This window comes from Mycteria americana, chromosome 1 (assembly GCF_035582795.1).
Source record: "Mycteria americana isolate JAX WOST 10 ecotype Jacksonville Zoo and Gardens chromosome 1, USCA_MyAme_1.0, whole genome shotgun sequence".
NCBI lineage: Eukaryota > Metazoa > Chordata > Aves > Ciconiiformes > Ciconiidae > Mycteria > Mycteria americana.
The window spans coordinates 127135687-127161548 of NC_134365.1; the positions used below are offsets into that span (position 1 = coordinate 127135687).

The 25862-nt window shown below is 43.0% G+C and overlaps 1 protein-coding gene and 1 long non-coding RNA gene across 3 annotated transcripts in view; one reads left to right on the forward strand and one right to left on the reverse strand.

Moving 5' to 3' along the window:
- MED14 (mediator complex subunit 14) overlaps positions 1-6010 on the forward strand; it is a 37910-nt gene extending 31900 nt beyond the window's left edge. For both annotated transcript variants that reach the window (XM_075520272.1, XM_075520264.1), the window contains 5 exons: positions 464-643; positions 843-950; positions 1397-1522; positions 2142-2331; positions 5874-6010. In XM_075520272.1, coding sequence (XP_075376387.1) covers positions 464-643; positions 843-950; positions 1397-1522; positions 2142-2331; positions 5874-5947 — 678 coding nt within the window. In that variant the 3' untranslated portion in view covers positions 5948-6010. The remainder of the gene's footprint in view (positions 1-463; positions 644-842; positions 951-1396; positions 1523-2141; positions 2332-5873) is intronic.
- Positions 6011-14833: 8823 nt separating this feature from the next.
- LOC142418452 (uncharacterized) lies at positions 14834-25232 on the reverse strand. The gene is made up of 3 exons (XR_012778302.1): positions 25178-25232; positions 25027-25100; positions 14834-19344 (listed from the first exon to the last, which is right to left on the reverse strand). It is a non-coding gene; the product is annotated as an uncharacterized LOC142418452 (long non-coding RNA).
- Between the last annotated feature and the right edge of the window lie 630 nt (positions 25233-25862).

Sequence of the window (25862 nt, forward strand, 5' to 3'; positions counted from 1 at the left end):
AATTAGAAGTGGAAAGCCTGTTTGGTCAGGTGAAATTTGGTAACTGACATGATAGCACGACTATGACCAGATTTTCAGATGCCATGGCTTCTGTGAGTTTAGCATGTCCGTTGGGGGTTAACTAGAACAGCCACAGGGTTACTGTGGATGCCACTACTTGGCAGGAGTGCCCAAGAAATTAGTTACTAGTTGACAATAATTGAACTGCTCAGTCGTGAATGTTGCTTTAGGGTTTGGGACAGACAACGTATGCCTCTTCGCTTCTTTGGCATTGATTCAGTGACAAAGAAGCCAAATCTTGCATAAGCTTCGTTCTCAAGGCAATTTTACCTGTATACAAATACCACATGTTTCTTTCTGGAAAGAGGGCAGATTGATCACTACAGTCTTGGGAGTGAATACGTGTGTGTGTTCATGCTATTTAACGAATGACTGATTGAACGTGATACTTCTTTTTGTGCAGCTACAGTTAATAAACTCCAATGAACCGGGTGTAATTATGTTTAAGACGGAGGCACTGAAGTGCAGGGTTGCTCTCAATCCCAAAACCAACCAGACCTTGCAACTGAAAGTAACACCTGAAAATACAGGACAGTGGAAATCAGAGGAGTTACAAGTTTTGGAGAAGTTCTTTGAAACAAGGGTATGTACTCAAATTATTAATGTTTAAATTTTTGTGCATTGCTTTTAATCTCTAGTGGTGTTTTGAGTGGTACTGCTGACTTTCATTGGCATGTGTAAGGGCTGCAAAATATAAAATCAACAGCTGTGCATGCTGGTTACCTTATTAAATGATACAGGTATTATCTAAATAGGTAGTACTAAATAGTGTCTTTCTTTAGGTTGCAGGACCACCTTTTAAAGCAAACACCCTAATAGCCTTCACAAAATTACTAGGGGCTCCAACGCATATCCTCAGGGACTGCGTACACATCATGAAACTTGAGCTGGTAAGTTAACTGCTCTCTTCAGTTCACTCAACTTTGGTTATTATATTTTAAAAAAAGGTGCTGTATCTTTATCTATAAACGCATAAATTAGTCTAAATGTGTATATATATGTTATTTAGTGTTAATAAAGAAGTTCTCATTTTACTACTAGCTCTCCTGGAAACTCCCAAAATTTCTCCTTTAAACTGATGATTTTGAGAAGCTGCAGGCACGTTACTGCACAACAGGCACATGCATAGACTGGCTGGAATCTTTCTGATTGTATTCTTGTTTACCCTATGCTCAATTCTTTCAGAGTTATTCTGACTTATGCTAAACCTGGCAGCATCTGCAAGTTTAGCTAGAGAGGCACATTCTACTTTCTAGCGCTTCCCTAGTTCACAGCCATGTATGTCACTGACACGAGACCTTTGCTGTTCTTTCTCTGTGCTGCTCTTTCTAAACAGTTTCCTGATCAGGCAAGTCAGCTGAAATGGAATGTGCAGTTTTGTTTAACAATTCCTCCCAGTGCACCGCCAATTGCGCCTCCAGGAACACCTGCTGTTGTGCTGAAATCCAAAATGTTGTTTTTTGTAAGTAGAGCTATCTGTTTTATAATTTTGTGGGCTGCATGTCTTTGAAATCATCACGGGTTAGTAGCAAAACATAAGCATGCTGTATCTGACAACTGTAATAGCTAAAAATGTTCTGCTGTTCAGAAGCCTAGATTTGCGTGCATCTCTTTTGTAATGAGTTCAGTTAGTAATCCTCTTCTCCCTCCTATTAAAAGCACAGCAACTCTTCATGTTTTATGTTCTTGGAGAGATGTTGACAATATATAAAGTTCAGTTCCCTCTGGGCTGCGGGTATCTTCGAATACTCAGCTTCTGGGTGTTTTGTTCTTCTTTGAGGCACTAACCACCTAGATTAAGTGATATACACATTAGTGGTGCTGGGAAAGGATAGCAGGAATGAGATGTTTAGAACAAATCTATATTAGTGTGGTCTCTGAGGCAATGCTCACTGTAGGGTGCTTTTGAGAAGAAAATAGTCTACACCTGATTGACAACTTCTCTGTTACAGAACTGATGTCTGAAAACTGAGGGGGTGGAAGTGCATGCTGTCTGTAGGCCTAGAGCGTTTAACTGTATCAGAAGTTGCACTGAAGTATGTGGTCGTTCAATGTAACGCACTTCTTGTTTTTTCCTGCAGCTCCAGCTAACACAGAAAACAACAGTCCCACAGGAAGCTGTTAGTATTATTGTCCCAATTATTTATGATATGGCTTCGGGTACAACGCAACAGGCTGACATTCCCAGGCAGCAGAACTCTTCTGTTGCTGCTCCAATGATGGTTAGCAATATTCTAAAGAGGTTTGCTGAACTGAATTCACCACGAACAGGTACTGTACATGTCCAGTAGATATATTCTCTTCACCCAGACATCTGTGACAAATCTCCAATGTAAAACTAAACCTCTCTTAAGTCTGAATTCTTCTTGGTTTCTATCATACTTCTTTAGTGATTACAAACTCCTCATGTGACAGGCAATACATAACTTAATAGCAAGTACTGGCAACACAGCAGAAGGTTACACTGATGATTCAGGCTGGATTTTGCTGTTCTGCCCAAGTGATAGAATGCACTTTTTGTTGGCCCAATTCTTGCTGCACAGTAGGAATCATAGTTTTTAACAAATGGGCCCAGAATGAGTCACAAGAAATATGCTATGGTCAAGTATCACTTTACGTGGTTAATTATGAAGTTATTGACCTTAACAGTAGAATATAAAGGGATGTTAAAATAGTTATCGGAACTTGTCCACGTGCTGTGAATGATTAAAAAGTAATTGGAGTGATTGTATACTCCTTTGTCAGTTGTGTACACTAACAGAGGCGCATACAGTTCTGCCCACCAAACGTGCTGTGAAGTGTTTGAGCTAAATAGGTTGTTCTGAATGTTCATTGGCCCGTAGGTAGTGCACTGTGAGCAGCGTTGTGCTTTGCTTTCCCTCTTGTCATGCGCTTTTTTTTTTTTTTTTTAAATATCGAAACACTGAACAACAGTAGCAGGTTCTTTGGGCAGCATGTTGTCTGTAAGCAGTCTTTGGGGTCCTAATACACAGATGGCTCATAAGAACAATAACTTTCAGTTCTGCTGTAGTTACATGCTGAAGAACAAAGCCTTTTTCCAATAACCCAGTGAATAGGTTGAAGTTGTGAATCCAGCAGTTGAATTCTACTTCTGTATAATTATTCATCTCGTTGTTATGCGGTAATTTTAACTATGCTTGATGGTTTATTTCGATTGCTAGAATATGAGCAATGTTTATCTTAAATTGGTGTGGATATGCATACATTTCTGAAAACTGTGATGAGATTTAAATTAACATGCATTTTCTGTTTAACATATATTAATAGTGTAGGTAAATAGGAGAGAGAATAGCCTTGAGGGCGAGTGGGGTTACCTGTAAGAGTTCTGTATGTGGTACAGAACTGTTGTTTGTATAGCACTTTTATTTCAAGCTACGTTAACTAAACTTCAGGTGTTTCTTCTGGAAGGTGCTTCCCCACTGAGTTCCCCTAGTGTGGGGAAGGGTAGATACTTGTTTTGCTGTTTGTTATTGCACTAAGTTGTGTTTTAAGGTAAACCCTCCACAAAACACCGCAGCATAGGGAGTAATTGTCAAAGCTACTCTTGAGTATCCCAGATGAGATGTCTTCTGATGATCAGTAGATAGATAGGATAGATAATTTTTGTTTGTCACACAAGTTTTGAAGTAGTTTGGGAATGCAGTACAGGGAGCAGAGTATAGACAGGGAAAAAATGTGTATAAAAAGAGCTTGTGGCCCCAAGCAGGACCTTATCCAGGCAAAGAAGAATGTAGGTAGCTGAGCAGAGGATATTTCTAGTAGTCTTTCCTCTGACTTCTAAAAGAAAGAATGAGTCTGCCTGGATTTATTTATTTAATTAATTAATTCCACCATCACCACCCAGCCAAAGTAGGATCTTCCCTGAGGACACTTGAAATGCAATTTCCTGTGTTCTTACTGTCAAAACTTACATTATTATATCTAATAAAAGAGAACAAGATACCTTCTTTTCTTTGCCATTGAAAGGTGATAGGAGAGCCAACAGATGAAAGTAGATAGTTGGGAGACTTCTTTTACAACAGCAGTACATGGGAAATCCCAGATGCATATCCTTTCTCTTCTGATGCTATTGTGCTGTACCCAGGATTTTCCTACCTGTGTTAGCTCTTCTGCTGCACTAACTGCAATTTGCTTGGTTAAGGGACTTTTTCACTGTTTCAGTCAGAAAGGACCAGGGCTTCCCATCATGCACGTGTGATATTACTGGCACTTTTCATTGTAACCCGTAATCAGTGTTGCCTCATTTTGGCTGTATCTTTTTTACCTTTCTCTCTTTGTGAGAAAGTATTTTGTATTCAGCGTAATTTTCCTCTTAATAAAATGGTAGTGCCTGAAAAGTAAGTTCTTTTGGAAGAGTTTTCTTTTCAGATCTGTGGGCAAACACATTCTGCTGTGTTTAACAGTAAAATGTTGACTCATTGTGAGTACGCTGTCTTTCTGAGATCACTTTACCTATGCCTCCATGGGAAAAAATATTTTATTTGGGGGAAGTAATTATATGAACTGAGATGGAATCAATGCCCTGGAATAATAGGGTTAAACTTGAGCTGTAAGCCTACAACCTGCATTATGTAGTGGACATCAATCTGGTAAGGAAATGAAAGTCCCTATAGATGCTGGAGGTGACCCTTAGGGAGGAGCTCAAGGGACTCGTGATATTTCTTAAAGCACTTCACGACTAAGAATTTTTCAGTGTCTGATTTTCAGTAATGCAATGGATGGTATTTAGCCCAGATTTGTAGCTTTGATATGATAATGACTTGCCCAAAATAATCTGGGGAATCCCGAGTTTGGCAGTTAGGATTAATGCATCCCAGTAGGCTCTGCTCTTACCTCTTTGCTCACACTGTTGCTCCTTCAGCAACAAAATTCAGTGTCTTCTAATTGATGTTTCTTGAAATACACAGGAAAAATTCAGCCCACAGTGACCAGGGTGTGAGAGTGGCTATTAACTGTATTCTCTTACCAGGAAACAGTAGATGAAAGTCACAGCTGCCTAATACTTCACCTTTTGTTGTTCTAATTAAACCTTTTTGATTCTATTGGTTTTAACTTTTTTAAGCTATTCAAGAATGTGTGTGTGTGTGTGTCAAAAAATGCTGGTATTCAAAACTTGAGACAGCTGTGGCTGGTTTTTCCTCTCTGTATTAGATCTCAGCTGTTTGAAACAAAAAGTCCCTTTGCTCTGTATTTTATTTTGCAGTTTAGATGTCAAGGGTAGAGCCAGAGCAATTTGGTTTAAAGAAACAGATTTCTGATTTTTGCCCAGTCTTGGAATTAGAAATGTTTCCAAAACTAGGCTGAGGACAGAAAACATCTTCCAGCTGTTTCAGACTTGAGTCTTTCGAAATGTTTAGTTTCTGCTCTTAATCAATACAAACAGAACTGGAAAAAGTTGGGGGTTTTTTTCTGTATAAGATGTAGTGCTTTTAATTAACAGCATACAGAAGAATTCGGATTGCAGTGCCATGTACGATAAATTCTAGTATAGATCCAATCTGGCATTCCAAAGCAATTAAAAGTTAAGAGCTTCTTGCAATTTCATGGCCAACAAGAGCGGTCCTGCTGGGAAAGCCGGAGCTACTTCACTTAAAATCATGACAAATCCCGCCGTCCTCGGAGGTCGCTGGGATTTGCGGGTCGCAGTCACCGCGTATCGTCAACCCTTGCCCGTACGGGGTAGTAGCCGTGCCGGCGTGGTCGGAGCCGGCGTAGCGGGCTGCCTCGCGGGCTTGTTCGGGTGAAGGCCTGTCTGTGGAGCGATGCTAACCTGTCTCTTTTCCCTGTTCCAGGTGAATGCACAATATTTGCAGCCGTTCGTGATTTGATGGTTAATCTTACGCTGCCCCCTGGTGGGCGTCCCTAGACACTTTTAAAAGAAGGCTGAAAGTGAGACAAAACCGCAAAAAAAATAAAAAAAAATAAAACCCACAAAAATATCTCTATAGTAAAGCCTTCGGTTAAAAGAGGACGTTTTAATTTTACCTTTTTTTTAAGAGCTGACTATAAATAAACCGGCAAACTTTCAGGGATGCACTTTCATCAAATGAGTATCACCACGACTTTTGTATAGCGCTGTTGTATAGTGTGTTTTAACGGGAGACACTTCAGACTAGGTAATAGATTGAAGTATCAGCTTGCTGGTAATAGATTTAATATTCTGTTTTATACTATAAAGATTATGAAAATGCCAAACTTGTTTGTTTTTCTGTTTTTCTTATGTTTTGGTGTAATAGTCTTTTTTTAAGGCAGGTCTGTCATTTTTGAATACTGTAAAACTGTGACAAACTTTATATTGAAGCTGTATTTTAATATGACTGCTTTGAATCCTTAAACAATTTATTTGGGCTTGTTGTAAACATGTCCCCAAAAAGCAATATTTAATAAACTGGATTAAAAAATCTTAAACTGGATGTTGTATAATCTTAAATTTTATTCCTATCTGCTGCAGCCACTGGCTGGATCTCTTGAATTCACACTTACTTGGCTATCTCTGTATGTGATCTTGTTTCGCCACACACACATGTGCTGCAAACTTTAAAAAAAAAAAACAAAAAACCCAAACCTTATTTATTTCTTCTGTGGGTTTGATTTGTTTCAAGTCATAGGAAAACAGTTTGTTCATTTTCCTGGCTGTATAAATAACCAGTAATTACTTAAAACAATGCCTCATTTCTTACAGTCGTAAGGAACTACATCTGTTCTATCCCAAATGCAAAGGTTAGTGGAAGAAAGCACCTTTTTTCATCTGTTATGGAGTTTGTAGTTATAGGCACCTCTATAATAATACAGTATTGTTTGTCTTATTGTAAAGGCAGGTAAGATAGGAGCTTGAACTGTATACCATGAAATCAGAGAGGCTGATCCAAAAAAGAAACAACCTCACATTTAACTTTTTGAATAGGATGTATGTAGATAACTTTGTCAGTGACAACTGAAGAAGGCTCTTGTAATTGAATAAAATTTCTATCCTTAGGAATTACTCTGTCATTTAACCATTTGTCCTCATGGATCAGTATTCTCAAATTTTGATTGAGTTCAAGTTGGTTTCCTGACTTCCTGCAAGAGTAGCTTTCTGCTGCCCCGCCTCACTCCCTTTGCAGAGCTCTGTCAGCTCCCTGCTCAGCTGAAGGATGTTTTAAACTAATTTTAAAAATCTTTTGGTGGATCTATCCTAGCCTGCCTTGCTGGCTTTGAGGCTGCCCATTTCCCCTACAACTGCCACGACGCTTCTTTGCCTATGAATGGATGAGTCTCTTTCAAAGCTCTTGCTATTAGAAATAATCTTTTGGTTGGTGTCCTCTCCAGATTTCAGCCTTGAACCTGTGGCTGTTGGTACTGAATCAGTCAGTACTTTTTGGACCTGTGTGTGTCTAAAATCTTTTATGCAATTTCCGCTTCTGAAATGCAAAACTCGTCCACTGGAGTGAAAAGCCTGGCAATCTTTAAACGTTGTTGCTGCTGCTACTCAGCTGGAAAGATTTTGTATTTCTATCTTTTCACAACTAAACTGATGTTTTAAAACAATTGGGAGGTGATACAAGTATGTCTGAAAAAGGCTGGCTATTATGCTGGCTGCTAGTCTGCATTCAAGGTCTGAGCATTCCTATGCCTAAAAGCAGGTTCCTGACGCACAGAGAAGTATCTGCTGTTCTTTGTGCTAAGGGGCTGGTGAGTGTGCTGGCAGGCAACGGCCCTCTGAGAGCTTCAGCACTTGAAAGTAAAACAGAGGGGGAAGGTCTACCCATAGGGCAGAGAAAACAAAATACATAAACTTGTGGCAGATGGTTATAAACTGACGTTCCCAACCTGAGATTATGAGAAGATGGAATTTTATTTTGTTATACACACCGCATTTTATGCCTTTATCCTAAGTAATTAAATTCTCAAGGAAAACATTACTAGTAAAAGGAGGCATTTCCCACTGACCAGTGACACTTGTTCCTTTCAAAGAAATGACCACGTGTATTTACAAGTGCAGTTTTAAGTTTAGTTTTTCCATGTATTCAGTCTAGTTTTCTGGTAGCCAGATGTTATACCTACCTGCTGCATTGGGACTATTTGTAGATTTTAATTGTTACAGGAGAGTCGGTTGTCCATTTATTTCACTAAAAATGCTGCAGTGACTCCACATCCTGCGGTACCCATAGATTGTTTCTGATAAACCTGCCTGTGGGACAAGCCTGAGAGAAATTATACAGAGAAAAATAGCAGTTCTGAACTGATCCGCAGATCTGGCATAGCAACATTAGCCAGTGTCAAATGGGAACACACAACTTTTTAACTATCCAAAAAGCCATTCCACATGACAGCAATGGACTTTGTGGCTTTCCAGATGACGAATATTGATCAAGTAGTGTTAAAGATTTTCTTAATATAGAAAAGAGGGGAGAGGCTTTTTTAAGCCCTGCAAACACTCGGACAAGGAGAGTTTTTTGGGTTTCTTTTTTTCTTGAAACTTAGTTTAAATTGCTTGCTTGCTATCCTTACACATTTGAGTGTCCTGCAGGTTGCCTTTGAGACTGCAGATGTTTTAAATGAGTTTACAAAGATTGCAGGAAACAAGTTCTGATAATAAGTAGCTGAGACAAAACAAAGCTCCATAAAAATAGAAGCTGTTTTTCTTTCAAGAGCTATAGTTTGTCTCTAAGCATGTGCTCGGTTTCATCTATTAGTTGAAAGTTACTCTAGTTAGCGGGCATTTTAAAGCTAAATCTTCTTTATGAAAAATAGCAGATAAACTACTAGGAGAATATTTAGGTCATTTTAATCAGATTTATGATTAAATTGTCAAAGGTGTCACTTCAGAAGTTGTGCTACACTGGTTATTTCAGCTCAAGTGGTTATAATTATTCCCCTGGCCCAAATTTTCCATGTACCATAGAATTTCAAATGTTTTTAAAGTAAGAATGTATTTCAATAAATTAACGTGTAATTGAAACGTATTAACCGTACGTAGCATCTAGACTGTAGTTACGAAGCTGCGACTGCTGTGTAACCCCATAATAGCGATATAATTGAGAGTTTCATATTTAGGTTAAATCACATTGACTTCACCTATTGCGGGGCTTTTCCTAGGATGCTCCACCAGCTGCTGGTGGTTCAGCAGGAATTTTGGGGGAATGTTTTTAAGACTCAACAGGAGCATGGCAAGCCCAGGAAGCAATGCTGTGCTGCCCTTCCCTGCGTGACGCTCTCCCCATGTACTCCCAGCCCCTCACATTCTTCCAGAGCGGTGATTAACTTCTTTGGGAAATGACCCCGCATAATAGGTTTTACAGGAAACATCCAGCTGCTGCTCTGAAAGATAAGAGATGCTGAGTGAGGAAGGGTTGTACTCCTGTTGGTTGGGGGCTGTGCAGAGCAGCACGGATGCGGAAAGCGACGGCAGCTTAAGCCTGGACAGCTTGAATTCCTGCCCCAAGACATGGAGTTCGGAGGGGCCTCCGGAGGCGATGGAGGCAGAGGCCCCCAGCGCAGGACCGTCCCCTCGCCCTTTGCTGGAGAGACACTGCACCCAGCCAGCATAAGCAAGTGCTGCGGAGAAAATGGTTTCTGCTATGTGAAATAGGGCTCTCGTAGGGGTGAAAAAGCATGTCATTGACTGGTTTTACTCCCCACCACCGCACATGTCTTTAAAAGGCCATTATCGAGGCTGCAAATACCAGAGCAGAGGAGTTTCAGCTGTACCTGAGGCTGTCTTTTGGAGAGCAGAGGCTAAAGGGGGAGTTTGTCAGAAACTACAAAGAAGCGGTGTGCTAATAGGCCGGTCTGAGGTGGGGAAGGGTTTTGCTGACATCCTCTGCCACGCCTGGGGCTGCGCCTGCCTCCCTGATGTCTAATCCCTCTCGGGTCGCTTCAGCTAATCAGCTAAATTAAGTGAGGAGTCCTACCCTACCCTTAGGAAACCTCCACTGTGGCCTTGAAGCGCTCGCGTCCCTCCATTGCCGTAGCCTGGTGTGTATGGGCAGGGAAGCCCATGCCAAGCCCCCAGCTCTCGCCCGCAGCCCCCCACCTGCCTGGTGCTCCTGCTGGCAGGGACACCACAGGCCAGGACCAGCCTTCCAGAAGCCTGGCCTGCCCACGGCCCAGCCTGGCCTGCCCACGGCCCTCCTGGCCCTGCCAGCCCTGCCTGGCCTGCCCACGGCCCAGCCTGGCCTGCCCACGGCCCTCCTGGCCCTGCCAGCCCTGCCTGGCCTGCCCACAGCCCAACCTGGCCTGCCCACGGCCCTCCTGGCCCTGCCTGCTGCCGCGGGGGCTGCTCCCTCATCAGGCAGCGTGCTCCTTTCTGCATCTTTATTTTTGAGGCTTCCTCCGTGACTTGATACAGCCTTGAAAGCAGCTGGCAAGCTTGCAAAGCAGCAGGCAAACCCTAAGTGCTGCATTTAAAAGAGACAGAGAAAAGTGCTCCCATCCTTTGAAGCTGATTTTGCAGCTGAGGGAGAGAGGGGGCGGCTGGGGGGCTGCAGGCCAGCCTGAGCCCTGCCGTGCTTTTGGCACGGATCTGTGCAATGTTGACCCCGCAAAGCTGGGACAGAGCCAGCCTGGCGCAGGGCTGCGAGCTGCTCGTGGTGTCTCTGGTGCCGCTCTGCACGGCAGCTCCCGCCTTGCTCCTTGGGGTTACGTAGAATAGAATAGACGATTTTAGCTGGAACGGACCTGCAACAATCACCTGGTCCAACTGCCTGACCAGTTCAAGCATGTTGTTAAGGGCATTGTCCAAATGCCTCTTAAACCCTGACAGGCTTGGGGCATCAACTACCTCTCTAGGAAGCCTGTTCCAGTGTGTAACCACCCTCTTGGTAAAGAAATGCTTCCTCGTGTCCAGTCTAAACCTCCCCTGGCGCAGCTTTGAACCATTCCCAGGCGTCCTGCCACTGGATCCCAGGGAGAAGAGCTCAGCACCTCCCTCTCCACGTCCCCTCCTCAGGAAGCTGTAGAGAGCCACAAGGTCGCCCCTCAGCCTCCTGTTCGCCCAACTAGACAAGCCCAAGGTCCTCGGCCGCTCCTCACAGGACATGCCTTCCAGCCCTTTCACCAGCTTTGGTGCCCTCCTCTGGATGCATTCAGAGACCTTCACGTCCTTCTTAAATGGTGGGGCCCAGAACTGCACACAGTACTCCAGGTGAGGCCACACCAATGCTGAATACAGCGGGATAATCACCTCTTTTGGCCGGCTGGCTCTACTGTGTTTGATGCACCCCAGGGTGCCGTTTGCCCTCTTGGCTGCCAGGGCACGCTGCTGACTCGTATGGAGCCTGCTGCGACCAGCACCCCCAGACCCCTTTCTGCAGGGCTGCCCTCCAGCCACTCCTCTCCCAATTTATACTTGTATCAGGCCTCTGCTCTTGAAGTGCTGTAATGTTGTAGGAAGACGTCATGATTTTCGCATGCAGCTGAGAAGCCATGTTGTTCATTGTGTACCTCTACAGAAGCAATTCCACAATGCTGAATGATATTGCAATTATCGCATGCTGGTGCTATTAAATAAGAGCTAACACTTTGACTTCCTGATCTTTTAAGACATCAGCTAGCAGGACAGACTAGATCTTGTTTAGTTAAATCTGTCCCCTACCCTTCTCCCATCAAAAGCTGCAAGGAAAAGAAGTGTTTGTATACATGTGGCACCAATGAGCTTGAAAAAAAAAAAGTTAAATGGATATATGCCTTCACTACTTGGGTAGCCTGCAAAGCAGACTATTTCCTAAGGATTTAGCTATGTTAAAATAGGTATTTTAGTAACATTACTGTGTGAAAACTGAAACATAATTTCAAATACTACTGAATACTACTGAGACATCTTTCCCCCCACACTGAAGCAGCCTGGTTGAGCCCATCTTAACCACGAGTCCTCCTTAGCTGTCACCTCAGTGTCCAGAGGAGAGCTGCCAGCTTTTCCACCAGCTGAGACCTCACCTGTAATTGAACCTAGCTCTACCCTTTCCACCTACTGTGCACTCTTGGGTTCAAGTTTTCCGGTTCAGCCCTCAGTTAACATGTCAGGACACGATATGAGAAGCCGTTTGCTGAGTGGCCATCCTGGCAGCACCCTCCTGGCAGCTGCTGCCATGGAAAAACACCTCTTGTGTTCTCCACCCTGTCATGCTGCACCAGCAGGGATGGAGGAGTCAGCTGGGGAAACCGAACCACAGACCTTGGCTTTTGCTAGGCGGCTCTTGGGAACCCACAGCCGTCACGCTATTGAATTTTCTGTTTAGCAGGAGTCTCTGAAGGGTAGGCTCAGTTCAAGCATGTTTTCCTCTGCTAAATAGAAGTGGGCTAGGGAGCGAACTCGGGCTTGCCATGCTGACCTGCAGAGCCTACTGGCTAGCAAGCTTCCTGGCTCTGTGCGGGACCACTTTGGCTAGCTCTCCACAAGCTGAATTTGTTCTGGGTGGGTATGGACGTGTGTGGCTGTGAGTCAGTCAGGGCCGTTTGTCCGAAGGGCCCAGGATGGGTCTATTCCTCTCATGTAGCAGTGTAGGTGCAGTCCCTCACCATCTTGTAGCTCCATGCTGAATGCACGCGTGTAACCTGTGTGTTTGAGGTAGCTCTGGATGCTCAGAGATGTTAAATTCCTTTTGATTTCTGTGGGCTGGAATTTACCTTGGGAGCGACTGCTGTGCTGGGTAGTGTCTTTCCTTTCGTGGTATCTCACAAATGGGGAGTAAGGCATGCTTTAGAAATACATTCATTCTTTTCTATGCTGCAGGTATCCAGGTCTATACGTAGTTGGTCATAGTCAACTTGAATTCATCTTAGCTTTGAAAGGACACTCGTTGGGCCTGAAACCAGATTTGTAAATTGCTTTCCTCTACACACAGTTCTGCATTTGTTTTTCTGCATTTGTTTTGTTGCAGATGGGTGCTTTAAAAAAAAAAGTTTGCCTGTACAACCTTCTCCTTCTTGCTCGCTGCACAGTTTGGCGCGCAATATGGTACCATCCACGTTCAACTCTTACTGAAGAGTCAGCTGCTCAAATAGAGAATGATTTAAGTCTGAAGGAATCAACCTTTTATTCAAACATGCTGTTAACTAGCAAACAGCACATTCTGGGCATCCTGGAAGAAGATTATTCCAGTTTGTTTCATTTACTTCAGATGACATGACCTTGAAACATCAGTGGCATTCATGGTCAGGTAGTGACGCTGGACAGAGCATGCAGCTGAAGCCCAAGGTGACCCATCAGGGTTGTTGTGCAGGTTTACCTAGCTTGTGGGCAGAAGACAGGTTTTGGGCCAGATTGGTGGGATGCAGCAGCAGCCCTCCATCTTTTTAACTTCTACGATTGCCTCAGAGACAGACGTACATCAGCAGAAAGTCACAGAGGTCATCCTGACCAGAGTATTTCCAAGGAGTCCTCTTTTCTTTCATAACATGTAGTACTGTACAGCCCTACATTGTGCAAGGTATTTGTGGGCAGCAGTACCAGTGCTGGGCGCAGAGCGGTCGTGGCCCTGCGGTGGCACTGCTGCTGCTCTGCACCTTCTCCTTGGGGGGTTGGAGGCGGCAATGAACTGATGCGTTCGTTCTGCAGAAAGGAGTTTCTTTTTCGTCCTGGCTGAAAGGGTTTAGGACAGAGACTCAAGATTCACTGAGTGCATTGCAGAAGGTGCCAGAGGTCTGACCGCTCGTACAGCTATAAAAAAAGGTAAAACAAAGGGTTCTGCTTTGCATTTAGTGAGAAATATAGGGCTAGCAGTGGCCTCCTGTGTCTCCAAACCCAGATCCATTGCAGGCAAACACGCTGTAAAAAGCTGTTTATAAACTTGGCAGGCTCCATCTTAAAGTTATGCGCTTTTGCCTAAACTCACAAGTCCGCTCAGTATCCCCTGGGGACGCTCTTGGAGATCCTCACTGCTCTGAGCTTTGTGGTGCTCTACAGAGATTATGTCAGCCACAGAAAGCTATGAGCATGAGGTGATATTTTTAAGCATCCAAGGAAAAAAACTGCTCCTTTTCCATCTTGTTTGTGAGCTCCAGTCCCTTTGGGCAAGGTTAGAACCACAGTCAGGCAGCAGCTGTTAAATCGTGATTTTAGAAGCATCTTGATTTGTTCTCTTGCAAGCACAACAACAACAAAATCCACCCAGCCACAGCTCTTTTTTAAAGACCTAGCTTAAAGCTAGTGAGGAGTGGAGGGAGCTGGAGGGAGGCGTGCAGCGCAGCCTGGCCCAGGGGTGTTCAGCATGCAGGGAAGGACCCACCACGGGCTGGGTGGAGGGACTGTACCTGGCTGCTTCCCTCCTTCCCCTTCCCCATGGCCTCTCTCCCAGTCCCAGGCGCTGGGATGACCTCCCTGCAACTGAGAGGGAACAGGAACATCTCCTTTGGGCTGGCATTGCCTGTTCTGTTCTCCTCTTCGTGCCTCAGACAGGTCATTGGGTTGGGTTGTCCATGCACAGGAGGAGGCAGATCCTTGAGGTGGACTGGAAGAAGAGATGGGAGGGTGCTTGATCTCCGTGCAAGTAAATGAAATAGAGCAGGAATTAATAAAGGAGAGATGTCAAGAGATCCAGAAGAGCAGCAGAGGCTGTCTGAGAAGGTACTTCAACTCTCCCCATTGAACTCAGTTTATCAGTTTAGAGAGGTTAGTTTTAGGAAAGCAGCTGGCAGATAGCTTTGTAGGATTCCTTCTTTGACCTTAAACAAAGTATTTGCTGATGAAGGCCTGCACAAGCAAAGGCAGATTTTTAGGTTGCCATGTGACAAGCTTGGAGTCCCTCCAAAAGGGATCAGAAATGTTCTCCATCTCACAACTCTCTTGTTCTAGTCCATTGTGGCAATTTTGCAGGGAAGGCCTCGCATATTTGCGTTTGCCTGCGTTGTTGGCATTTGTGAGCTGCTCGCTCGCTCCTCGGTGCAGTTATGTAGCACTCTCAGACACTTCTTACCTGCCTCTGCCAGCAGCAAGTCTCCTCAGTTAACCAAACTAACCAAACTAAATTCCAAACAAGGAATTTTAAAAGGAATTTATTTTTCTCTGTTTTTTTCCCCATCCCACAGTTTCTTGGAGCTTTTTGTCCTACAGTCAAGATTTTGCATGCACCACGCTATGAATCTGGAGGACTTAAGTTAGCAAAGCTTATGCAAGGAAATGGTTTAAAAAATAATAAAGCCAACCTGTCATTATCAGGTTTTGGAGAAAATGTAGTTATTTGAAAGCCTATTTATATCTACATGGTTTGATTTAACACTACAAGGAAATGTTAAGACATTTAAAGTTTTAAACATTTTAAAAGTTTAAAATTGAATCATTACAAAATTAATCTTTTACGCAAATTCTAATTCCACTGGAGATAGCTGAGATGGCGTACTGGCTTTGGGGGTTGCATTTTGCTGTTTGGGGTTTTTTTTTTCAATGTGAACATCACTGTGTTTCTGCAAATCTGAATATAGCAACATCGTGCTATTCAACAACAACAAAGAGAAAGTGAGGCTGACCAGCCTGTATCACTTCAGTGCTTTTCACACCTTAGTTTTTAAGGAAGGACATCAAAATCTTACTCTGATTCTCTTTGACTTTCCAAATTTTCCTCCACATTTGAGTTGCACGGCCATTTAAATAAGTAAATAAATAAAAGTACACACACACACCCCCCATCCCATCCCAAATCTTTGCCAGGGCGTCCCACATGCTAAAACGTGCAGGACTAGCCTGGTTCAGGGATTGGCAGAGCACAGGTTAAAGCTGATAAAATGAAGATCGTGCAAGCTGTGCAGGAACAGGCCAGCCATGGAGAACTAATTCACATCGTCCTCTTGAGCGAGAGGTCTCCTGAGGAGCCTGCTTCTGGCTGGCGCCCGCGGGAACACACCGGAGGAGACCTTTCTCAGCGAGAACAGGTCTGGACCCAGGACTGCACGGAGCCTTTCTGAACTCCATAAACACTTTGACTGTGGGAAAGACTTCTTTTGGTTTTTTTCTTAAATAAAAATGTGGCTCTGAACCCAGGTAGAAAGGAAGATGCGTTTAACCCTTTAGTTTCCAGCTGTGGGAGGATGCTTAACAGACATGTACACACACACACGCACACTCTATTTTTACTTTAGGTGAACCAACCTGCTGGACCTCACAGCATTGTCCCAAATTTGGCTGTGTTTGACTGCTTTGATAATGGTTTGCACAGAGAAATTGGGTCATTATTTTTCCCCCCCTGTAACGCCTGTATTTCAGTCTTGCACCTTGAAGTCTTTGGGCAGAAGCTGGTGTGGGAGCGTTAGGAACAAAAAGCAAATAATAGCTGGGGTTCAGTTGTGAACCGCTGCCCACGTTGGGCATTTCTGACCTTTAATTCTGGATATGCACTTACAAAAACTGTGCTGTCAGAACCCCGTTTTCCTGCTCTAAATAAGACTCTGTTTTTGACAGTCTGCTATTGTCTAGCTAACAGCTTCCTCCAGCCCTCCTCCCTGCACAGCTCTTGGTTGTTTTCCTCCATAGATCAGGAGTTAAAATAAAGCTTTTAGCAAATGTGGCATTTCCTCCTCCTCCACTCTTCTATTGTTACAGATGATTTGATAGAACAAATCTAATTTTACCTTTAGCAAGTGGGGTATTTTTTGTTGGGCTTTTTTTTCTTGTTGTTGTTTTAAACAGCAATTCTTATAATAACAGTGGAAATGTTCTTTTAAATGAAGTGTTGATTTTTCTGGGGAAAAATATCCTCCAGCCTTAGCTTTCTCTGCATTCCACGTATTTTCCTGAAATTTGTAGTAGGTTTTCAATTTATATGAGTGCTTTTAACCTCATGGTTACTTGGGACATACCTGGATCCATAAGAAAATGAAAATAAATATTTTTCCCTTTAACTATTTAATATATCACAGTTACTTGCTATCTGGCTCTGCTGTATACTCGGTAAGGACACAGAAGTATCCCTTCAGATGGAATAATTTCAGTATTTCAAAATGAAGATTTTTGTATTGGAGGTGTTTTCTGCTTCTGTTCTCCTTGTCCGCTTTGAGGAAGAGCACCCACTCTGTGCGTGGTTCCCTCCCTTCATCCCTCCACGTCTTGACCATCACTGCTCCGTTGCCAAAATCTGGCATTTCATAGACTTTAATCTGAGAACCTTTGTTTCATTTCACAGATTACCTTCATAAATTTGTCTCCGACATGGAAACTTAGTTACTTCCTCTGGACTCTCAGCACCAAAAATCCTTCTGGTGTTTCAGTGTGGGACACTGCAGAAATTTTACTGTGTCTCTGTTCAAACTCTCATGCAGCATGGCGATGCAGTCCAGTGCTGCCCCCCAGCACGTATGCATCGCATAAACTTATCGCTGCTCCCAGGAATTGCCCTGTTAGTGGGAGTTTCTCAGGGCAGCAGTAGGTTTGCCAGGTCTGAGCAGGCGTTCCTCGGAGCCGGTGTCCCCGGCAGCCTCACTGCTTTCAAGTACAACTTCATTATAAGGCTGCAAACAGATTTTCTTTTTCAATGCTGTAGTGTAAAAGAAAATTGTGATCTCAGGAAATTATTTTCTCTTGACTGTGCACGTCGGATGGCTGTTTATTAAATGTTGGTTTACTCCTGTCCATTTTCACGAACACGGCAGAAGCAGTAAATTCAGGTCTGAATTTACTGAGCCACCAGGGAGGGCTCAGGCCATCCTGGGGCAGGTACTGGAGGACACAGCTGAAAATGGGGCAAGGGCAGCTGAAATTGCCCTCCTCTTCTGGCAGGGGGGCTTCACATGCAATGATACATTCAATTATGGATGTGAATTACAAAGTGAGACGATGAACGATCTGTGCCACGGGTGGCTGGGTCAGTGCTGCGGCAAAGCAGTGTGGTTGTGCGGTTGGTCTGACTTTGATGGGCTGAGAAACAACTGGATCTTTCACGCTACGTCCTGCATCTTACCGAGCCTCCGCTTTCACAACAGCATGTGGTAAAATGCCGGCTCTTCAGATGGAAAAGTCCCAGAAGCTGACCGGTCACAGCCTGAGCGAGTTTTAACACTGGGAGGTGTTAAACAACCTGCCATCACTGTAATTTGTTTGTTTCGGATGTTTCCTGTATCTTGGTCTTTTCTAGATCCCTGCTCTAATTCGTAGCTTTTAAAATAGTTTAACCACCATTATTTTTTGCAGTTCATGGGAGAGTCCAAGATCAGAAATGTTTACTTCTGGCTAGAGAACACACGGTTTCATATTAGACATCAGATATCAGGAAAATGAGGCAATTTATGTGGTAATACTTTGTTCCATCAGAATATTTTTGTCTGTTTGTGCTACTCCAATGCCTGCAAGAGATGCAGATTATAAAGAACTTTTTGAAGGACAGGAGTGCAGAAGCTACGATTCTTTGAAAAACAGAAACATAACTAAAACCAAATTTGAACAGAGACTGGAGAGGAAGAGCTTGAGGAGGAAAAAAATGAAGGTAAGAATGTAAATGTATTTATTTTCTAGCTAAGGTTATGTTGCATGTTACAGGGAAATTCATAAAGGAATTTGGCAGGCAATAACATTTAAAGACTTAAGCTTTTCAGATTTTTTTCCCCTCTGCCAAATAGTTAATTTAGGCTACAGTAACCAATGACTCCTACACAGTGCTAGAAATTATAGCAACCGGGACTTGTTTTACCACTGCCAACAATCTGAATATTTCAGCAGCTGTGGAATTTGTTAAGCATCAGGTCTGTGGCGTGAAAGTGGTCAAACATGGGGTGGAAAGAAGAAATAAAGGTGATTCCTCTGTGGATGAACTCCTGGGAACCTCTGGGATAACAGAAAAAAAAAGAAAAAGAAAAAAAGAAAAAAAAAGGGAGCAGAGGAGAAACTAAAATGCAGAATGGTTTTGTGACGTTTAAATCCAGACTGTCCGTTCAAGACAAGGAAGCTGGTCTCATGACGATGATCATGACTCCTATTGTGACATGTCAGAGGCTGCTTTCCCAAGCGATATTCCTGGGATGCAGCAGTTTGTCCGGCAGCTAGCGCCTCGCTAGCAGCACAGGAGGCTCCGGCTCTGCCCTGAGATGGCAGGACAGACAGACTTCGAGGGAGCACTGCCCTGAAATGGCTTTCTAAAGTTTCAGGCTTTCCGCTGCCGTTTGGGCAAGTTGCTTCTCGGCAGGGCCGTGGGGAAGCAAGAGGAGGCGGCAGTGGGCTGGGGGCTGCCTGTGCCCAGCAGCGCGGGGGCCCTCTGGGGACGCTGGCAGCTTGGGCCCCCGGGCTCCCTAAAAGTCAGGAAAGAGGATGGAGGGGGCTGGCGACCACAGGCTTGGCACGTGTCCCACGGCATCAGCAGCTGCCTGCAGGAGATATAATTTCTTTCAGTTTGGTGCCTGGCCCCTGTGACTCCCTCTGTATTCCCTTTAGTACTGACTCTTCCGTGCCCTTGGATAAAAAACAGTAGTTAGGGGACAAAGGCAAAATTAAAGTGACCACTGTGCTGCAGGTTGACACTGGGGCCATTATGCTTCAACGGTGCTATTTGTGTCCCAGCATGCTTATTTTCCTGATTGGCTTGTGCTTCTTTTTGGTACCCTTATTTTGGTTTTCTCCAGAAGTAACACACATCAAAGCCAGTTTCTGGTAGTCAGCATCACCTTTGGGATGTTAGTGGTATGGGCACAGTTTTCCTGCAGATGTTTTAGGACATCTTTTAGATGGATCTTTTTAGACTGGACATCTTTTTAGGTGGATGTATTCCTATTAGCCTTCTGAGTTTATAAATCCTCACTTTTACAAAATATTGAGCGTACTTTTTCTTTAAATCTCCTTTAAAATATGGAAAGAATGTAAAAATATTTCCACTTTTTAATAAAAGTAATGTTTTTAATAGGGGGAGGAAACCTCTTCTTCCAACGTTTCATTTGTAAAGACTGATATAACTGTGTGTGCGTGCACACACACACATGCACAAAAGAGATCAGGACCAATTCATATATAGAGAGTGCTTATCTTAGTTTTTGCTTTTTCCAGTTATGCCTCCTCACCCCATCCGCTTCTCTGCATGACTGACAGTTGATTGCCCTTCCTTTTTCTAGCACATTTTCCTTTCAGGTTACCCAGAGCTATTCTGACTTATTTCCCTTGGAAATAAGACCACATTCAGCCATGAAGCAGAGCCCCTCTGCTCCCAAGGATATATCTAATAACCTGAAGATTTCCAGAAGGCAGAGCTGCACATTCACCAACGTGGCTTAGGTTGTACTAACTCACCTGTCTGCAAAGCTGATGACTTTCTTGGGGTTGGCTGCCCCAGGTAGAGGTGCTCCAGCAACTGTGGAGGTGGCAGTTCAGCTATGGGGAGCACTGGCAGTGGAGTCTAGCTGCCCACTCTTGGCTCTGTAAACTAGCTGAAACATTTGAGACAGGTCGATTGAAAATCATTGGTACAGCTGTTTTTATGTATTTTTTCCTCTTTTTTTTGCTGCAGCAGAGACTAAGAGGGACAGAAATAGATTCTTAGGAGTTGAGAGCTGTCTGATCACTTAAAGGTTTTTTTCTTTCCAAGCTGATGCTGTACATTAGTCAAGATTTTGATTGATGACCTACCATAGGATGTAGTTAGAGCTCCCATTTAGCTCTGCTGTGTTCCAAATGCTGTAATTGATTAAATGGGTATTGTGACAGACTTTTTTTCATCAATTCCTTGGGTACTTTGACCATGGCATTTTAAGGAAGTACTTAAAATAAGGGGGTTGATCAGGTAAGTAGGTAGGCAGCACGGAAGTCTTTCAAGTCAGTGACCTTACAGTGTTGGCTATAAGCTACCAACTAAATTACTATGAATTTATCCTAGCCATACTGCTTCTATCCCCGTTGCCTAATGAAAAGCATATGCTCACTAGATTAAGGGCATGTAAATTTATCATCATAAATTCATGCACTGGAATATAATTAAAGTGGAATTCAACTGCCTTTATAAAAACATTTGGTGCAACCATGAATTTTATTTCCCTTATGAAGAATTCAAAATATTTTATGACATGTATTCATGCCAAGAACTTAGCTATGTATTTTTGGTGATGTTGGGTGACATTGATGGCATTACTAAATTTGATTGCCGGAGTCCTTTAGTGTGAAGCTGTTCTTCAGCAATAGAAGAATCTCTAAACGCTGAAAGCACACTGGCAAGGTAAGTCCCTATTTAAGGATGGGATTTATATCCTAAAAGCTGTCCTCAACCACTCTTGAGTACAGATGCAGTTTAGCATGCCTTTTTGACCTATTCTAGAAAAGAATTCCTGCTGATTTTATTATAGACATCTATCAGAATCTCTTCAGTTTCAGAGCACCGCCTATCCGTTCCTGGTTTTAGATAGCCTTTCAGCAGACCCATCTCTCCTGCCTGTCATAGACAGGCACCATCTGTAGCAATTGATTTTCCAGCAGTTCAGGTAGGAGAGCGCACGGGAGCAGGCTATATAGATGCATGGCTTCATGCCATCCGTCAGTTTCTGCTCTGTTTATTTGAGAGGAATGTGGTCATCTGGGCTTTCTGTACCCTGTACCTCATCATTGGTCAGGCAGGACACGTGTTACACAAGTCTGAGTAGAAAGAACAGCACAGTTATTTCACAGCAGCTGCATTGTGCCAGGGCACGAGTCTCTGAGAAGTATGGGAAGTGGTGTAATATCTGCTAGTGCTCCACTGACTACAGATGTTCCCCCCACTCCCCCCCAAAAAAAAAACCAAAAAACAAAAAACAAAACACAAGCTGAGGGACCCAAATTTGTCACTGGACCAGGAGACTGCAGTCATTTACAGCAAGACCAAAGACTTGCCCAGAAGTGGTCCCAGTTCAGAGACCTGCTATGGTCTCTGGTTGCAAGCAGTGCCTGGAGAGGGTTGGGTGACAGCGGTGCCAGTGTCTTTGGTCTCCGATCCAGTAACACACCACATACCAGTCCTGCTCCTGCAGGGATACGGCTTCTGTGCATGCTGGCTAGCTTTCACTCCTTTCTCTTTCATCCTCTGCACTGTGAGCTGTAGAAGCCCTTTATAGTTCAGTGCCTTGCAAGTAAGCGTAGCTCCTCCATGGCAACACCTTGCATTAGTGACAGAACAGGACAGGAAATAAACTTCTTGGTTCCCCATTTATTCCCATTTCTTTTGTTCTGCCAGATTTGAAATCCTATAGTTCCACTTCAGTCTTCCTTGATCTGCCTCCTTTTCTGTCCTGCAATACTTGTGTGGTTCCCCTCTCCCCACTCTACAAAGATGAAAATTCTTAAGAATATGGTTTAAGGCCCACAGAAGAGAAAATAAAAAAAATGCAGGACGGTCCCCAACCCTTACTTGAGCACAAAATTTAATTTTTTCTAGAGAACATTTGTGAATTTTAGCTCAAAGGACCCACTTCACCATAGCCAAAAAATTGTGTCAGTAATAGGATTCCAAAAGTCATTGTTATTGTGGGGGTTTTGTTTTGTTTTCAGACAGATGTTTATCTCTTTATGCTAGACTCTGGCAGTGCTCTCGTCACCTCCATTAAGGCTGACCTGTAAATCCCAGCAATCCCTTGCAAGTTGCTCAACATTTGCATTTCAACATGGTTTCTTCTTTTTTTTTTTTTTTAAAGACTTGAACATAACATTTACACATTTCAGATCTGCTTTAGGCTTCCCTTGCCTGTGTGTTGTAACAGCAGTGCGTTGGCTGGAAGAACTCTGAAAGTTCCCATGCCTGCCACAGAGAAGTCTGGAAAGCTGAGGCATACGCAAAGCCTAGATTATATCTCCCTTCTGCCAAGTTTAGACTTTGGGGGATTATCTAGAAAAAGCATACTGACTCTTAAAAGAACCCTTTATTTTATGGCTTACTTCCTCTTTTCAATCTGAATACCAAAAGCAATGCTCAGGCTTCAGATCTGACTCTGAATTCTCTCCTTTTTCAGAAGCGTCAGCGCTTCATGAGAACAGCTAGCCGGACTCTAGGCACTCCCCAGTCCAAATACTGGACAATATATGACTAAGCTCTGAAGCAGACCCAATCAAATAATCTCACCCTCTTTGCCAGAGGCCAAGCTCCCCCAGGAAAAACTCTCTTTGGTGACCAGATCACCACTCCCTGCAGCAGTTACATCCTAAATCCTACAGACAGCACTGTTATCAAGCCTTTCCCAGCCTGGCTGAAAATTGCTCGCTGCTGAATATTGCATAATGACTCTCCTGCCCTTCTCACTTCAAGCAGACAGGATCCCCATACAGGCTGTATTTTTCTTGCATCCCTCTCCTTCCCTCAGCCTCGCAGGAGTGCCTCAAAACAACAGTGATAACCTCCCTTTGGAAAACAAAACTGTGGGCCTCTGCTCTCACTGTTGTCTCCCTTCACAGAGCTTCACATGACAGTTTCATTGCTTTCCTGGTAGCACTGTACACAAAACCTATAATTTCTGCATGTCACATAAATCTTTTTATAATTTATATTCTTGGGAAGATTAAAGAGAATGATCAATAGCAGATCTAGTGGTGTTGACAGCGCTTTCATTCTAATTAACTAAATTCTAAATACAAAAAGGCTGTTCCTGGCTCAGGGATCAGTATTGTAATTGCCTGTTTGATTAGCAGTTAAGGGCCAGTACTGTTGTACAATATAACATGCCTTGCTTACCTAGCTCAAACTAAAGCACAGTGGCTTTACAGTGGTTCAAAAAGTAGCTTGTGCCGCACAAAGCAACTGGTATTTAAGAAATAGCGCACATTAGAGTGCTCAAAAGCACCTTTAGTACCAGCTGGAGGCCTGCAGCCATGAGAATGAACAACACAAGAAGTGGGAATTCAAATGTGCCCTTCAAACAGACGGCAGAAAGTGGCACTAGTCTAAGACTAGCTTTAAAAAGTAAAATTAGAGCCTACAGCAGCAGCAAGCAGCTGGAACAGAGCTGACAGGATGACCATCTCAGCAGCAGGTCTTGCGTTTAAACAAACTCTATACTGTCAACTTCAGCCTGGTTACAATATCGCTACCTAGGTATACCCAGCATGCAGATGTTAAAGACTTACAGTTAATTATACAGTCACTTTAAACAACTAGCTCCTGTAAAACTTCGCACTAGTATCTGAAGTGGACTATTAATCTGATTAAACCTCTGAATTAAGTAAACTAGGAACGCATCAATTCAATATAGACCAGCAAGAAGCTCAAGTTGAAGTAAATCCTCACCAAAAGGTCTATAGCATGACTAATTTTCAGGCAATCAGCACTTCACTTTAAATGAGGAACCCACAGCCCAGACAGCCTAATCTTGCAAAAGCACTGGGAGTCCTAGTACTAGATAGTAAATGTGCAACATGTTTTACCTCCTTTTTTTTTTTTCCCCTCCTTAACAGGCCTTGCTGCAACCCTCTCTACAAAGCTGCAATTTGAGTTACTTATTGCTGATAAAAGCAGGTGAGAGAGGAGATCAAACTTTCTGATACTATAGTGCTTGGCCTATCAGAATCACAATGTAGTATATTTTTACCCCAGAGATATTGTTCTTCCATACGAGAGAACCTCTCCAAGAGGTTCTTCAGAACTCTGTCACAATAATGCTTCCCAGTTACTTTAAATGAATTATGGCAGCTTTACTCCTGTGGCAGAGCTGAGCTCATCATTTCTAACCGAACATAAGGTCACCTTAGCACATTTTGTGATCACTGTACATTGTAGCAAAGATGTTGCAATTAACCAGGAAGTTCATGCAACAAGTCTCAGAAATGGAGCTTAAGCATCTCCTTAAGCAATAAGGGAAATAATATAAAAAGACTTAACAACCGTAAATTGGTAATTAGAAATTTCAAAGAATGATTTGAAATATCAGGGAACCTATTGTAGCCATTGTTTTTTAAAGAGTATATTAATGTTTTAAACCTCTTAGTATTGTTTAGGACAAACAGAATCCCACAAAGTGGTTTTACTCTAGTTCAACTGCTTTATGTCCAAGACAGCTGAAAACAATGCAGGCTTCTAAATATTCCCAGAGCATTTACCTTTGCCTTACCTTTGTGTTTGTTAACCTTTCACTGCAAACTGGTCCCTGCAATGACAGTAACTTGACAGTGGTTATTCTTCCTCCTGCCACAAGTGATTTTTTTTTAAGGTATAGTTTAGTTGGAAAGATTCTCCTATTAATGTACTACCCCCTTTCTTACCCTAGATCATACTTCATGCTGAAGTTCTGCGGTATTGTCTTCCATATTAAGTGATCCTGAAACAGCCAAAGAAATTTAAAACAACATATAGACTATTACATAATAGTTTACTTAAAACATTAGGGTTCATGCCTGTCAAACAGGATGATAGAGCTGTATTTTAATCGTTTTCATAATAAAGTTGTACAGCTTCGTCAGATGGATTTGATTCTCAAACACTGCAAGTGTGTTACAGAATGTTCAATAATTAGACTACACATTCTTCTCAGAGAAACCAGCAATGCAACTCTTCCTTTCTACCTATTGATCTTAATCACCCAGATTAACATTAAGTGCCATTAAAAGTAATTTCAAATGATTGTAAAATATACTAAACTGGATTTCCTGGACTTAGGCAAAGCTGCAGCATGTTACTCAATTCAACATGAAGCATTGTCCAGGATCTCCAAGACACAAACAACTTCAACCCCTCCAAATCTGACATTCCCAGTAAACGAGACAAATTAATTCAATGAGCAGATCTTTTCTGGAAGTGGAACAAATCTCTCCTAACAATAGGGAAAGTTAAGCACATTAGAGGACAAGACGAAAAAAAGTAGTTTCCATTCACGTTGCTGTAGTCTGGAAGAATTCCTTTTACCGCAAGAGCAAATGAGTTTCTAAAAAGCAGGTAGTTCTAAAAAAG